General features: G+C 40.5%; 1 protein-coding gene across 1 annotated transcript in view; it reads right to left on the reverse strand.

Annotated features, from left to right (window-relative positions):
- Positions 1-3,767: 3,767 nt before the first annotated feature.
- The window catches only part of GIGYF1 (GRB10 interacting GYF protein 1), a gene marked incomplete in the record, with an annotated part of 47,695 nt that continues 36,444 nt past the window's right edge, over positions 3,768-15,018 (reverse strand). The window contains 2 exon segments of the mRNA XM_056569958.1: positions 3,768-6,351; positions 6,495-6,624. Of these exon segments, the coding sequence (XP_056425933.1) occupies positions 6,299-6,351; positions 6,495-6,624 (183 nt within the window).

The raw sequence follows: 15,018 nt of genomic DNA on the forward strand, positions 1-15,018 counted from the left end.
TGAGTGCAGCTCTGGGGGTATCTAGAGTATAACATCTTAGTGAGTGCAGCTCTTGGTGCAACTAGAGTATAACATCTTAGTGAGTGCAGCTCTCGGGACATCTTGAGTATATTAAAGTGAGTGCAGCTCTGGGGGTATCTAGAGTATAAGATCTTAGTGAGTGCAGCTCTTGGTGCAACTAGAGTATAAGATCTTAGCGAGTGCAGCTCTCGGGACATCTAGAGTATAAGATCTTAGTGAGTGCAGCTCTGGGGGTATCTAGAGTATAAGATCTTAGTGAGTGCAGCTCTGGGGGTATCTAGAGTATAAGATCTTAGTGAGTGCAGCTCTCGGGGTATCTAGAGTATAAGATCTTAGTGAGTGCAGCTCTCGGGGTATCTAGAGTATAAGATCTTAGTGAGTGCAGCTCTTGGTGCAACTAGAGTATAAGATCTTAGTGAGTGCAGCTCTCGGAACATCTAGAGTATAAGATCTTAGTGAGTGCAGCTCTCGGGGTATCTAGAGTATAAGATCTTAGTGAGTGCAGCTCTCGGGGTATCTAGAGTATAAGATCTTAGTGAGTGCAGCTCTTGGTGCAACTAGAGTATAAGATCTTAGTGAGTGCAGCTCTGGGGGTATCTAGAGTATAAGATCTTAGTGAGTGCAGCTCTGGGGGTATCTAGAGTATAAGATCTTAGTGAGTGCAGCTCTGGGGGTATCTAGAGTATAACATCTTAGTGAGTGCAGCTCTTGGTGCAACTAGAGTATAAGATCTTAGTGAGTGCAGCTCTGGGGGTATCTAGAGTATAACATCTTAGTGAGTGCAGCTCTCGGGACATCTTGAGTATATTAAAGTGAGTGCAGCTCTGGGGGTATCTAGAGTATAAGATCTTAGTGAGTGCAGCTCTTGGTGCAACTAGAGTATAAGATCTTAGCGAGTGCAGCTCTCGGGACATCTAGAGTATAAGATCTTAGTGAGTGCAGCTCTGGGGGTATCTAGAGTATAAGATCTTAGTGAGTGCAGCTCTGGGGGTATCTAGAGTATAAGATCTTAGTGAGTGCAGCTCTGGGGGTATCTAGAGTATAAGATCTTAGTGAGTGCAGCTCTCGGGGTATCTAGAGTATAAGATCTTAGTGAGTGCAGCTCTCGGAACATCTAGAGTATAAGATCTTAGTGAGTGCAGCTCTCGGGGTATCTAGAGTATAAGATCTTAGTGAGTGCAGCTCTCGGGGTATCTAGAGTATAAGATCTTAGTGAGTGCAGCTCTCAGGGTATCTAGAGTATAAGATCTTAGTGAGTGCAGCTCTCGGGGTATCTAGAGTATAAGATCTTAGTGAGTGCAGCTCTCAGGACATCTAGAGTATAAGATCTTAGTGAGTGCAGCTCTCAGGGTATCTAGAGTATAAGATCTTAGTGAGTGCAGCTCTCAGGGTATCTAGAGTATAAGATCTTAGTGAGTGCAGCTCTCGGAACATCTAGAGTATAAGATCTTAGTGAGTGCAGCTCTCAGGGTATCTAGAGTATAAGATCTTAGTGAGTGCAGCTCTCGGAACATCTAGAGTATAAGATCTTAGTGAGTGCAGCTCTCAGGACATCTAGAGTATATTAAAGTGAGTGCAGCTCTGGGGGTATCTAGAGTATAAGATCTTAGCGAGTGCAGCTCTGGGGGTATCTAGAGTATAAGATCTTAGTGAGTGCAGCTCTGGGGGTATCTAGAGTATAAGATCTTAGTGAGTGCAGCTCTCGGAACATCTAGAGTATAAGATCTTAGTGAGTGCAGCTCTGGGGGTATCTAGAGTATAAGATCTTAGTGAGTGCAGCTCTCAGGACATCTAGAGTATAAGATCTTAGTGAGTGCAGCTCTCAGGACATCTAGAGTATATTATTGTGAGTGCAGCTCTCGGGGTTCTAGAGTATAAGATCTTAGTGAGTGCAGCTCTGGGGGTATCTAGAGTATAAGATCTTCGTGAGTGCAGCTCTCAGGGTATCTAGAGTATAAGATCTTAGTGAGTGCAGCTCTCAGGGTATCTAGAGTATAAGATCTTAGTGAGTGCAGCTCTCGGAGTATCTAGAGTATAAGATCTTAGTGAGTGCAGCTCTCGGAACATCTAGAGTATAAGATCTTAGTGAGTGCAGCTCTCAGGGTATCTAGAGTATAAGATCTTAGTGAGTGCAGCTCTCGGAACATCTAGAGTATAAGATCTTAGTGAGTGCAGCTCTCAGGGTATCTAGAGTATAAGATCTTAGTGAGTGCAGCTCTCGGAACATCTAGAGTATAAGATCTTAGTGAGTGCAGCTCTGGGGGTATCTAGAGTATAAGATCTTAGTGAGTGCAGCTCTCGGGGTATCTAGAGTATAAGATCTTAGTGAGTGCAGCTCTCGGGGTATCTAGAGTATAAAATCTTAGTGAGTGCAGCTCTGGGGGTATCTAGAGTATAAGATCTTAGTGAGTGCAGCTCTGGGGGTATCTAGAGTATAAGATCTTAGTGAGTGCAGCTCTCGGGGTATCTAGAGTATAAGATCTTAGTGAGTGCAGCTCTCGGGACATCTAGAGTATAAGATCTTAGTGAGTGCAGCTCTCAGGGTATCTAGAGTATAAGATCTTAGTGAGTGCAGCTCTCGGGGTTTCTAGAGTATACATAAAATCTTAGTGAGTGCAGCTCTTGGTGTATCTAGTGCAGAGTTTCCCAATCAGAGTGCAGAAGGCTGTCCGGGCATGCTGGGAGTTGCAGTTTTGCAACAGCTGCAGGCACACTGATTGGGAAAACATTGATCTAGGAGTATAAGACCTTAAAAGGGTATTCTGGAAACATAAAACATCTTCTATCCACAGGTCTGATCTTGGGGTTCCGACTGCTGGGACCCCCTGCGATCTCCTGTATGGGGCCCAAACTCGTGATCGCTCCGGCCCCACACCATCGCAGACTAGCAGGAGTGACGGCACGCTCAATCACCGAAAACTGGCCAAGCGGGTTGTCCATGGGGGCCGCAGTGCTCAGGGGACTGGTAAGTAGCAGTCGGACCCCCATGATCCCACAGATAGGAAATACGTTTTGTTTTCCCCAGAATACCCATTTAAAGGAACATGCGCGACGTAAGTTAAACGCCTATAAACCCCCCCGCCCTTTTAATCTCTTATATCCCCCATCATATGGAAATTACTGAGGGGCGGAGCTGTTCATATTTACGAGAGCCTAAACCCAGCCCCCCCCAGTCTTGCTGTTAACTAATAATGGCGCCAACAAAAAAATAATAATTTTTTTTACACACATATATATATATTTTTTTTACGACAAATTTTCAGAGCGTGTAAAAAGAAAGCTTAATTCTGTTCACTTCAACCTTTAATTTTTTTTTGTATTATTCTTATTTTTTAATACTGAAAATAAGGCAAAGGAAATTATCACAAAAAAACAAACAAAAACAAAATAATCGAAGAAAAAATTAAAATAAAAGGAAAAAAATTTAACTCAAGAAAAAAATAAAAAGGATTTTTTTTTAAATTTTATTAACCAGGCAATAAAGCGGTAGAGAGAGAGTGAGCGCGTACGCCTCCCCCTCAAATACGCGTCCTCTGTATTATAAGTCCAGGTCCTTGTCCTTTCAATGGCGGCAGGATAAAGGGGGCCTCCACCTAAGGTGGAGGCCCCCTTTATCCTGCCACCATTGAAAGGACAAGGACCTGGTGTTATAATACAGAGGACGCGTATTTGAAGGGGAGGCGGATATAGTCCATAGTGTACGAATATATCCGCCCTGAGTCTATATATATATATATATAGGGGGGCACCAATACGGTATTCAGGGTGCCCCCCTATATATATATATATATATATATAGACAGACATAGAAAGGTCATATATACACGTTATACATTCAGCACAATATCCTTGTAAGCTGTACGAGAGAATTATACCCAACTATATACAAGCCAGTGAGCGCAAGGGGGCGCCACTGTACAACACACCCCCAGAAAACAAGGGCACCAACCATCATATATATATATATGTACACGTCCCCCTGCGTCCCACCCCCTCCCATGATAGCAGACGTTCAGGGGCGGGAGGATCGGGGGGGGGGGAGACCAGGAGCAGCAGATTTTTGCTGGATACCAGCTCCTGCCCTAATACATTCTCGTGGTGAAGATAAACGCGAAACCCACGGCAAACATGAGCGTCTTTTTTTTTTTTTTTTATCCTTTAGGCAAATTAGCGTTTGTTGTTATTTTTTTTTTTTTTTAAGTTTTTTTTTTTTTTTCTTCCATTCCGAAGTTCTATGTACATAAAAGTTTGCAACGGGGACTGGGGCGGGGGTGTAGGGAGGAGACACGGAGGTGACGCGGTGGAGACGCGGAGGTATCCATCACCCCTCCCCCACCCCAACCATCGTCCCGACAATGTCCAGCGACCATGTCCAGCCTTTAAACACTGCTTTGTGGCGGAGAACGGCCTCCTGGAAGGGTTTATATTGTTTCGTATTCCGGTAGAAATCTCTTCGAGATCCAAGTCCACAGATAAACCCTTTTATAGCTTAGGTTAGGAGGGTCGCGCTCCCCAAAAAAAAAAAAAAAAAAAAAAAGTTTTTATTTTTTTTTCACTTCCCGCAGCCGTTTCCCGAATCTGCTGGAGAAGCTCATAAGAGCTGGTCCCGTATTGTCCATAGAAAAGGGTGGCAAACGGTGCGGCCGGCCGGCGGGGAGAGCTGCGGTGTCAATATTAAGGCAACGGCACCATTCACACTCAAAAAAAAAATAAAAAAATCTCTACGTAGACGTCTTTTGTTTTCCTTCTTTATTATCTCCGAGACCCTCTGGGTGATTATTTTTCTTTTTTTTTCTTTGACATGTCCGAGGGAGGGGTCCCGCATCACCGTCTCTCCTCCGCCATCGGAGTTGTCCACGTCAGGACGTTTGTAAACAAAAGCAGAATAAAAACAATTAACTGAGAGGAAAAAAAAAAATGGGAGAACACAAACTTTTCTTTTTCCCCCACATTTCAGGAAAGACCAAAAAAAAAGGGGGGGAGACAAGAACAGGTACCATGTGTGTCCCCCCCAAAAAAAACAAAAAACAAAAAAATAATCATCACACATAGAAGGCAGGGTGCAAAATCCTCCAAAATAAACACTGAAAGGCCCAAAAACTGGTGACCCGCCTGATACGGGGCCACTACATAGAAACGCCAGATGTGGGGTCAGGGGTCGCACCCCCTGAGAAGTCCTGGCACTCAGTAATGCTAACAGCGGTATGCCATCCTTCACGGGCATCTTACGTATCCAAAAGTAAGTGCATCCTTTTTTTTTTTGAGAAAAAAAAAAAAAGATTTTTTTTTTTAACAGTTCAAAAATAATATTTTTTTTCAGATATTTTTGTAACAAAAAGAAAAAAAATCACAATATTTTTCATATCTGTGCAAAAAAATAACCATTAAAAATGCAGAAACCCCCCTCCCCCCCCCCCTTCAAAATTGCTAAGTGCATTCTTCAAGTTTTGATGGATTGACTCCCCTTCGACCCTCCCCAACGCAACAGGGAACTCAAAGCAGAGCAATTGTAAATTTAGCAACAAGCGCTGAAAAAAATTTTTTTTTTCCTTTTTCGTCTTTTTTATCATTTTTTTTTTTCGTTTTTTTCTACTTTTTTTTAAACAAAATATATTTAGCAAAAAAAAAAAGTTGAGGAAAGTGTTTTTTTTTGGCTGTAATTTTCTTTTTCCCAAAATAATAATTATTATTATAATATTATATATATAATTTTTTTTTCTATTTTAAACAGATCCGTTGCCGGAATACTTCACTTTTTTTTTTTTTTATACAAAAAAAAATTAAACCCCCCAAAAAACAAAAAATAAAAGTCAGAAACTGTCAAGTTAAAAAATAAAATAAAACTAAAATGTTGAAGAAAAAAAAATACATTTCTAATAAACAGTCGAAAGTCAATAAATCCAGTTTTCCCTCCTTTCGGGTGTTTTTTTTTATTTTTTAAGCTTTAAAAAAAAATATATAACGAAAAAAAAAAAACGATGAAAATTAGATTTTTGATCAGTTTCTGTAAAGTGCATTTTTTTCGTAAGGTGCTTTAAAATGAGTGCATTATGTTTAGGGGAGGGGGGGGAGGGAACAGACAGGGTGTAGCTCCCCCCTCCTCCCTGGCTCTGGGTGGGATAAGACACCCACCCCCTCCTTTTTCCAAGTCTCTGCCCCCACCTCGTGCAGAGGGAAGGGGTAAAGTTTGCAGTGCAGTAACTACTGCCGAAAAAAAGTCGGCAGGGTTTTTTTTTTTTTTTTAAGTAAAGATGGCGTTAGAAGGAAGATGTACGCCTCAGTAGTCGTCGATAGCTTCCATCTCGTTCGGGGAGCCATGAAGGGAGTAACCTGGATGCAAAACGACAAGAATTATCCGTTTATATTAATCATCGCAGCGCCCCCCCCCCCCTCTTAAATCCAGATCAGTACGCTAACCCGACGGGAGCGTGCATCACAGAGCCCAGCGCAGAGGGCGCGTGCGCAGTGCCTACCTAGTATGCTGGGATCTGAGTGTAACATGTGAATCCGCCTCTTCATCTTACTGCTCTGTACATCGTATCCGCTACTTTGCTTGGAATTCTGGGATTGTGGAAACATAGAGGGCGCCAACCAGGCGGCTTCCTGCAGGGGGAGCACAGAACCAGGGGGGGGGTTATACACAGAACGACCCATCAGAGTATAACGTTTGGGAAAACACATTACGATAAACCTACTTTTCCCAACCAGGGTGCCTCCAGCTGTTGCAAAACTACAACTCCCAGCATGCCCGGACAGCTGAAGGCACCCAGGTTGGGAAACACTGTGTTAAACCTATGAGAACACTAAAGCTACATTTTTATTATTTGACTTTTCAAAATTATATGTTGGGGTGAAATTGAGAATAAATAAATACATTAATACATTTAACTCCTTAAAGGGGTACTCCGGTGAAAACCTTTTTTCTTTTAAATCAACTGGTGGCAGAAAGTTAAACATATTTGTAAATTACTTCTATTAAAAAATCTTAATCCTTCCAGTACTTATTAGCTGCTGAATGCTACAGAGGAAATTCCTTTCTTTTTGGAGCACTGATGACATCACGAACACAGTGCTCTCTGCTGACATCTCTGTCCATTTTAGCAACCGTGCACAGCAGATGTATGCTAAGGGCAGCATGGTGGCTCAGTGGTTAGCACTGCTGCCTTGCAGTGCTGGGGACTTGGGTTCAAATCCCACTAAGGACAACAATAAATAAAGAGTTATTATTATTATAATGACGTCAGCAAAGAGCACTGTGCTCGTGATGTCATCAAAGAGAATTAGTATTCAGCAGCTAATAAGTACAGGAAGGATTAAGATTTTTTAAAAGTAATTTACAAATCTGTTTAACTTTCTGGCACCAGTTGATTTAAAAGAAAAAAGGTTTTCACCGGAGTACCCCTTTAAGTACACATGACGCACTGGAACGTCATGTGTCCGCTCCCCATCTATAACACGGGGCGCGTCATAGCGGATCTGGCCCGGCTAATAGCGCGCGCCATTGATCGCTGTGCCGCGTGCTATTAACCCTTTAGACGCGGTGTTCAAAGTTGAACGCCGCGTCTAAAGTGGAAGTATGCTGGTTAGCTCAGTGGGCTGTTCGGGATAGCCGCGGCAAAATCGCGGCATCTCGAACAGCTTACAGGACACCAGGAGGGTCCCTACCTGCCTCCTCGCTGTCCGATCGCCGAATGACTGCTCAGTGCCTGAGATCCAAACATGAGCAGTCAAGCGGCAGAATCGTCGATCACTGGTGTACTATGAGAAACCAGTAATCAATGTAAAAGATCAGTGTGTGCAGTGTTATAGGTCCCTATGGAATAACAATGATCAGTATAAGAGATCAGTGTGTGCAGTGTTATAGGTCCCTATGGGATAACAATGATCAGTATAAGAGATCAGTGTGTGCAGTGTTATAGGTCCCTATGGGATAACAATGATCAGTATAAGAGATCAGTGTGTGCAGTGTTATAGGTCCCTATGGGATAATAATGATCAGTATAAGAGATCAGTGTGTGCAGTGTTATAGGTCCCTATGGGATAATAATGATCAGTATAAGAGATCAGTGTGTGCAGTGTTATAGTCTCCTATGGGATAACAATGATCAGTATAAGAGATCAGTGTGTGCAGTGTTATAGGTCCCTATGGGATAATAATGATCACTATAAGAGATCAGTGTGTGCAGTGTTATAGGTCCCTATGGGATAATAATGATCAGTATAAGAGATCAGTGTGTGCAGTGTTATAGGTCCCTATGGGATAATAATGATCAGTATAAGAGATCAGTGTGTGCAGTGTTATAGGTCCCTATGGGATAATAATGATCAGTATAAGAGATCAGTGTGTGCAGTGTTATAGGTCCCTATGGGATAATAATGATCAGTATAAGAGATCAGTGTGTGCAGTGTTATAGGTCCCTATGGGATAATAATGATCACTATAAGAGATCAGTGTGTGCAGTGTTATAGGTCCCTATGGGATAATAATGATCAGTATAAGAGATCAGTGTGTGCAGTGTAATAGTCTCCTATGGGATAATAATGATCAGTATAAGAGATCAGTGTGTGCAGTGTTATAGTCTCCTATGGGATAATAATGATCAGTATAAGAGATCAGTGTGTGCAGTGTTATAGGTCCCTATGGGATAATAATGATCAGTATAAGAGATCAGTGTGTGCAGTGTTATAGTCTCCTATGGGATAACAATGATCAGTATAAGAGATCAGTGTGTGCAGTGTTATAGGTCCCTATGGAATAACAATGATCAGTATAAGAGATCAGTGTGTGCAGTGTTATAGTCTCCTATGGGATAATAATGATCAGTATAAGAGATCAGTGTGTGCAGTGTTATAGGTCCCTATGGGATAATAATGATCAGTATAAGAGATCAGTGTGTGCAGTGTTATAGTCTTCTATGGGATAATAATGATCAGTATAAGAGGTGTGTGCAGTGTTATAGTCTCCTATGGGATAACAATGATCAGTATAAGAGATCAGTGTGCAGTGTTATAGGTCCCTATGGGATAACAATGATCAGTGTGTGCAGTGTTATAGGTCCCTATGGGATAATAATGATCAGTATAAGAGATCAGTGTGTGCAGTGTTATAGTCTCCTATGGGATAACAATGGTCAGTATAAGAGATCAGTGTGTGCAGTGTTATAGGTCCCTATGGGATAATAATGATCAGTATAAGAGATCAGTGTGTGCAGTGTTATAGGTCCCTATGGGATAACAATGATCAGTATAAGAGATCAGTGTGTGCAGTGTTATAGGTCCCTATGGGATAATAATGATCAGTATAAGAGATCAGTGTGTACAGTGTTATAGTCTCCTATGGGATAATGATGATCAGTATAAGAGATCAGTGTGTGCAGTGTTATAGTCTCCTATGGGATAATAATGATCAGTGTGTGCAGTGTTATAGTCTCCTATGGGATAATAATGATCAGTATAATAGATCAGTGTGTGCAGTGTTATAGTCTCCTATGGGATAATAATGATCAGTATAAGAGATCAGTGTGTGCAGTGTTATAGTCTCCTATGGGATAATAATGATCAGTATAATAGATCAGTGTGTGCAGTGTTATAGTCTCCTATGGGATAATAATGATCAGTATAAGAGATCAGTGTGTGCAGTGTTATAGGTCCCTATGGGATAACAATGATCAGTATAAGAGATCAGTGTGTGCAGTGTTATAGTCTCCTATGGGATAATAATGATCAGTATAATAGATCAGTGTGTGCAGTGTTATAGTCTCCTATGGGATAATAATGATCAGTATAAGAGATCAGTGTGTGCAGTGTTATAGGTCCCTATGGGATAATAATGATCAGTATAAGAGATCAGTGTGTGCAGTGTTATAGTCTTCTATGGGATAACAATGATCAGTATAAGAGATCAGTGTGTGCAGTGTTATAGGTCCCTATGTGATAACAATGATCAGTGTGTGCAGTGCTATAGTCTCCTATGGGATAATAATGATCAGTATAAGAGATCAGTGTGTGCAGTGTTATAGTCTCCTATGGGATAATAATGATCAGTATAAGAGATCAGTGTGTGCAGTGTTATAGGTCCCTATGGGATAATAATGATCAGTATAAGAGATCAGTGTGTGCAGTGTTATAGTCTCCTATGGGATAATAATGATCAGTATAAGAGATCAGTGTGTGCAGTGTTATAGGTTCCTATGGGATAATAATGATCAGTATAAGAGATCAGTGTGTGCAGTGTTATAGTCTCCTATGGGATAATAATGATCAGTATAAGAGATCAGTGTGTGCAGTGTTATAGTCTCCTATGGGATAATAATGATCAGTATAAGAGATCAGTGTGTACAGTGTTATAGTCTCCTATGGGATAATGATGATCAGTATAAGAGATCAGTGTGTGCAGTGTTATAGTCTCCTATGGGATAATAATGATCAGTATAAGAGATCAGTGTGTGCAGTGTTATAGGTCCCTATGGGATAATAATGATCAGTATAAGAGATCAGTGTGTACAGTGTTATAGTCTCCTATGGGATAATGATGATCAGTATAAGAGATCAGTGTGTGCAGTGTTATAGTCTCCTATGGGATAATAATGATCAGTATAAGAGATCAGTGTGTGCAGTGTTATAGGTCCCTATGAGATAACAATGATCAGTATAAGAGACCAGTGTGTGCAGTGTTATAGTCTCCTATGGGATAACAATGATCAGTATAAGAGATCAGTGTGTGCAGTGTTATAGGTCCCTATGGGATAACAATGATCAGTATAAGAGATCAGTGTGTGCAGTGTTATAGCCTCCTATGGGATAATAATGATCAGTATAAGAGATCAGTGTGTGCAGTGTTATAGGTCCCTATGGGATAATAATGATCAGTATAAGAGATCAGTGTGTGCAGTGTTATAGTCTTCTATGGGATAATAATGATCAGTATAAGAGGTGTGTGCAGTGTTATAGGTCCCTATGGGATAACAATGATCAGTATAAGAGATCAGTGTGTGCAGTGTTATAGGTCCCTATGGGATAACAATGATCAGTGTGTGCAGTGTTATAGGTCCCTATGGGATAATAATGATCAGTATAAGAGATCAGTGTGTGCAGTGTTATAGTCTCCTATGGGATAACAATGATCAGTATAAGAGATCAGTGTGTGCAGTGTTATAGGTCCCTATGGGATAATAATGATCAGTATAAGAGATCAGTGTGTGCAGTGTTATAGTCTCCTATGGGATAATAATGATCAGTATAAGAGATCAGTGTGTGCAGTGTTATAGTCTCCTATGGGATAATAATGATCAGTATAAGATCAGTGTGTGCAGTGTTATAGGTCCCTATGGGATAATAATGATCAGTATAAGAGATCAGTGTGTGCAGTGTTATAGTCTCCTATGGGATAATAATGATCAGTATAAGAGATCAGTGTGTGCAGTGTTATAGTCTCCTATGGGATAATAATGATCAGTATAAGAGATCAGTGTGTGCAGTGTTATAGGTCCCTATGGGATAATAATGATCAGTATAAGAGATCAGTGTGTACAGTGTTATAGTCTCCTATGGGATAATGATGATCAGTATAAGAGATCAGTGTGTGCAGTGTTATAGTCTCCTATGGGATAATAATGATCAGTATAAGAGATCAGTGTGTGCAGTGTTATAGGTCCCTATGGGATAATAATGATCAGTATAAGAGACCAGTGTGTGCAGTGTTATAGTCTCCTATGGGATAACAATGATCAGTATAAGAGATCAGTGTGTGCAGTGTTATAGGTCCCTATGGGATAACAATGATCAGTATAAGAGATCAGTGTGTGCAGTGTTATAGCCTCCTATGGGATAATAATGATCAGTATAAGAGATCAGTGTGTGCAGTGTTATAGGTCCCTATGGGATAATAATGATCAGTATAAGAGATCAGTGTGTGCAGTGTTATAGTCTTCTATGGGATAATAATGATCAGTATAAGAGGTGTGTGCAGTGTTATAGGTCCCTATGGGATAACAATGATCAGTATAAGAGATCAGTGTGTGCAGTGTTATAGGTCCCTATGGGATAACAATGATCAGTGTGTGCAGTGTTATAGGTCCCTATGGGATAATAATGATCAGTATAAGAGATCAGTGTGTGCAGTGTTATAGTCTCCTATGGGATAACAATGATCAGTATAAGAGATCAGTGTGTGCAGTGTTATAGGTCCCTATGGGATAATAATGATCAGTATAAGAGATCAGTGTGTGCAGTGTTATAGTCTCCTATGGGATAATAATGATCAGTTTAAGAGATCAGTGTGTGCAGTGTTATAGGTCCCTATGGGATAATAATGATCAGTATAAGAGATCAGTGTGTGCAGTGTTATAGTCTCCTATGGGATAATAATGATCAGTATAAGAGATCAGTGTGTGTAGTGTTATAGTCTCCTATGGGATAATAATGATCAGTATAAGAGATCAGTGTGTGCAGTGTTATAGGTCCCTATGGGATAATAATGATCAGTATAAGAGATCAGTGTGTGCAGTGTTATAGTCTCCTATGGGATAATAATGATCAGTATAAGAGATCAGTGTGTGCAGTGTTATAGGTCCCTATGGGATAATAATGATCAGTATAAGAGATCAGTGTGTGCAGTGTTATAGTCTTCTATGGGATAATAATGATCAGTATAAGAGATCAGTGTGTGCAGTGTTATAGTCTCCTATGGGATAATAATGATCAGTATAAAAGATCAGTGTGTGCAGTGTTATAGGTCCCTATGGGATAATAAAGATCAGTATAAGAGATCAGTGTGTGCAGTGTTATAGGTCCCTATGGGATAACAATGATCAGTATAAGAGATCAGTGTGTGCAGTGTTATAGGTCCCTATGGGATAACAATGATCAGTATAAGAGATCAGTGTGGTCAGTGTTATAGGTCCCTATGGGATAACAATGATCAGTATAAGAGATCAGTGTGGTCAGTGTTATAGGTCCCTATGGGATAATAATGATCAGTATAAGAGATCAGTGTGTGCAGTGTTATAGGTCCCTATGGGATAACAATGATCAGTATAAGAGATCAGTGTGTGCAGTGTTATAGGTCCCTATGGGATAACAATGATCAGTATAAGAGATCAGTGTGGTCAGTGTTATAGGTCCCTATGGGACCTATAACATTGTAAAAAAAAGTGAAAAAAAAAAGTGAATAAAGATCATTTAACCCCTTCCCTGTTAAAAGTTTGAATCACCCCCCTTTTCCCATAAAAAAACCAGTGTAAATAAAAACATATTTGGTATCGCCGCGTGCGGAAATGTCCGAATTATAAAAATATATCGTTAATTAAACCGCTTGGTCAATGGCGTGCGCGCAAAAAAATTCCAAAGTCCAAAATAGTGATTTTTTATGGTCACTTTTTATATCATGAAAAAATGAATAAAAAGCGATCAATAAGTCCTATCAATGCAAAAATGGTACCAATAAAAACTTCAGATCACGGTGCAAAAAATGAGCCCTCATACCGCCCCATATGCGCAAAAATAAAAAAAAGTTATAGGGGTCAGAAGATGACAATTTTAAACGTATAAATTTTCCTGCATGTAGTTATGATTTTTTTCAGAAGTGCGACAATATCCAACCTATATAAGTAGGGGATCATTATAATCGTATGGACCTACAGAATAAACAGAAGGTGTCATTTTTACCGAAATATGTACTTCGTAGAAATGGAAGCCCCCAAAAGTTACAAAATGGTGTTTTTTTTTTTCACTTTTGTCTCACAATGATTTTGTTTTCCGTTTCGCTGTAGATTTTTGCCCAAAATGACTGACGTCATTACAAAGTACAATTGGTGGCGCAAAAAATAAGCCATAATATGGATTTTTAGGTGCAAAATTGAATTATCATTATCATGAGTTATCATTTTTTAAAGGCAAGGAGGAAAAAACGAAAATGCAAAAACTGAAAAACCCTCGGTCCTTAAGGGGTTAAGATATTTATTTAGTTTATTTGTTTAAATAAACAATAAATAACTAAAATAAATACAATTTTGAAATATTTGGGGAGTTTACGTCATCTTTATTCTGTGGGTCTATATTACAATAATATCCAATTTATATAGGTTTTCTATTGTACAACTTAAATTGTTATAATTTTTTTTTTTTTTTTAAAGAAAAGTATAAAAATTGCCCTATTATGACCCTATAACTCATTTTTTTGAATAAGCGTCTGTAAGGGGCTCATCTTTTGCGCTGTGATCTGTAGTTTTCATTGGGACCATTTTTGTTTTGATGGGACATTTTCACCACTTTTTATAACTTTTCTATACAAAGTGACCAAAAATCTAAAATTCGGACACTTGGTATTTTTTTAACGTTTCTAGCGACCTCCAAATGTAAATGTGAACACGGTTATATACAAACTAGCCTTGAGGCTATAGCCGTCTGTCTACAGAGCTCCACCTTGCTCTGGAAAGCCAATCAGTACAGGACATGATTAAAGGGGTACTCCGCACCTAGACATCTTATCCCAGGTCCAAAGTATAGGGGATAAGATGTCTGATCGCGGGGGTCCCCTACAATCTCCCTGCTGCACCCGGCGTTCGTTTAGAGCGTGTGGTTCAGCACCAAAGGCTTGTGATGTCACAGCCACGCCCCCTCAATGCAAGTCTATGGGAGGGGGCGTGACGGCTGTGATGTCACAAGTGGGGTGTGGCAGTGATGTCTCCAGCCTCCTCCCCGCATTGTCAGTCATCCACCACGGAGCGAAGTTCGCTCCGTGCAACAGATGCCTGGGGTGCCGCAGCCAAGATTGTGGGAGTCACCAGCGGCGGGACCCCCACATTCAGACATCTTATCCCCTATCCTTTGAATAAGATATCTAGGGGCGGAGTACCCCTTTAAGGGGATCGTCCCTGAAACATAGCGTCAGACACAGCTTTGGATGTGGATGTATCGGCTTCACGCTCCTATCCTGCTTAATATGTATTTAACCCCTTAAAGGACCAAGCATTTTTCAGTTTTTTTTCCTTACACCTT

Source organism: Hyla sarda, chromosome 4 (genome assembly GCF_029499605.1).
Source record: "Hyla sarda isolate aHylSar1 chromosome 4, aHylSar1.hap1, whole genome shotgun sequence".
NCBI lineage: Eukaryota > Metazoa > Chordata > Amphibia > Anura > Hylidae > Hyla > Hyla sarda.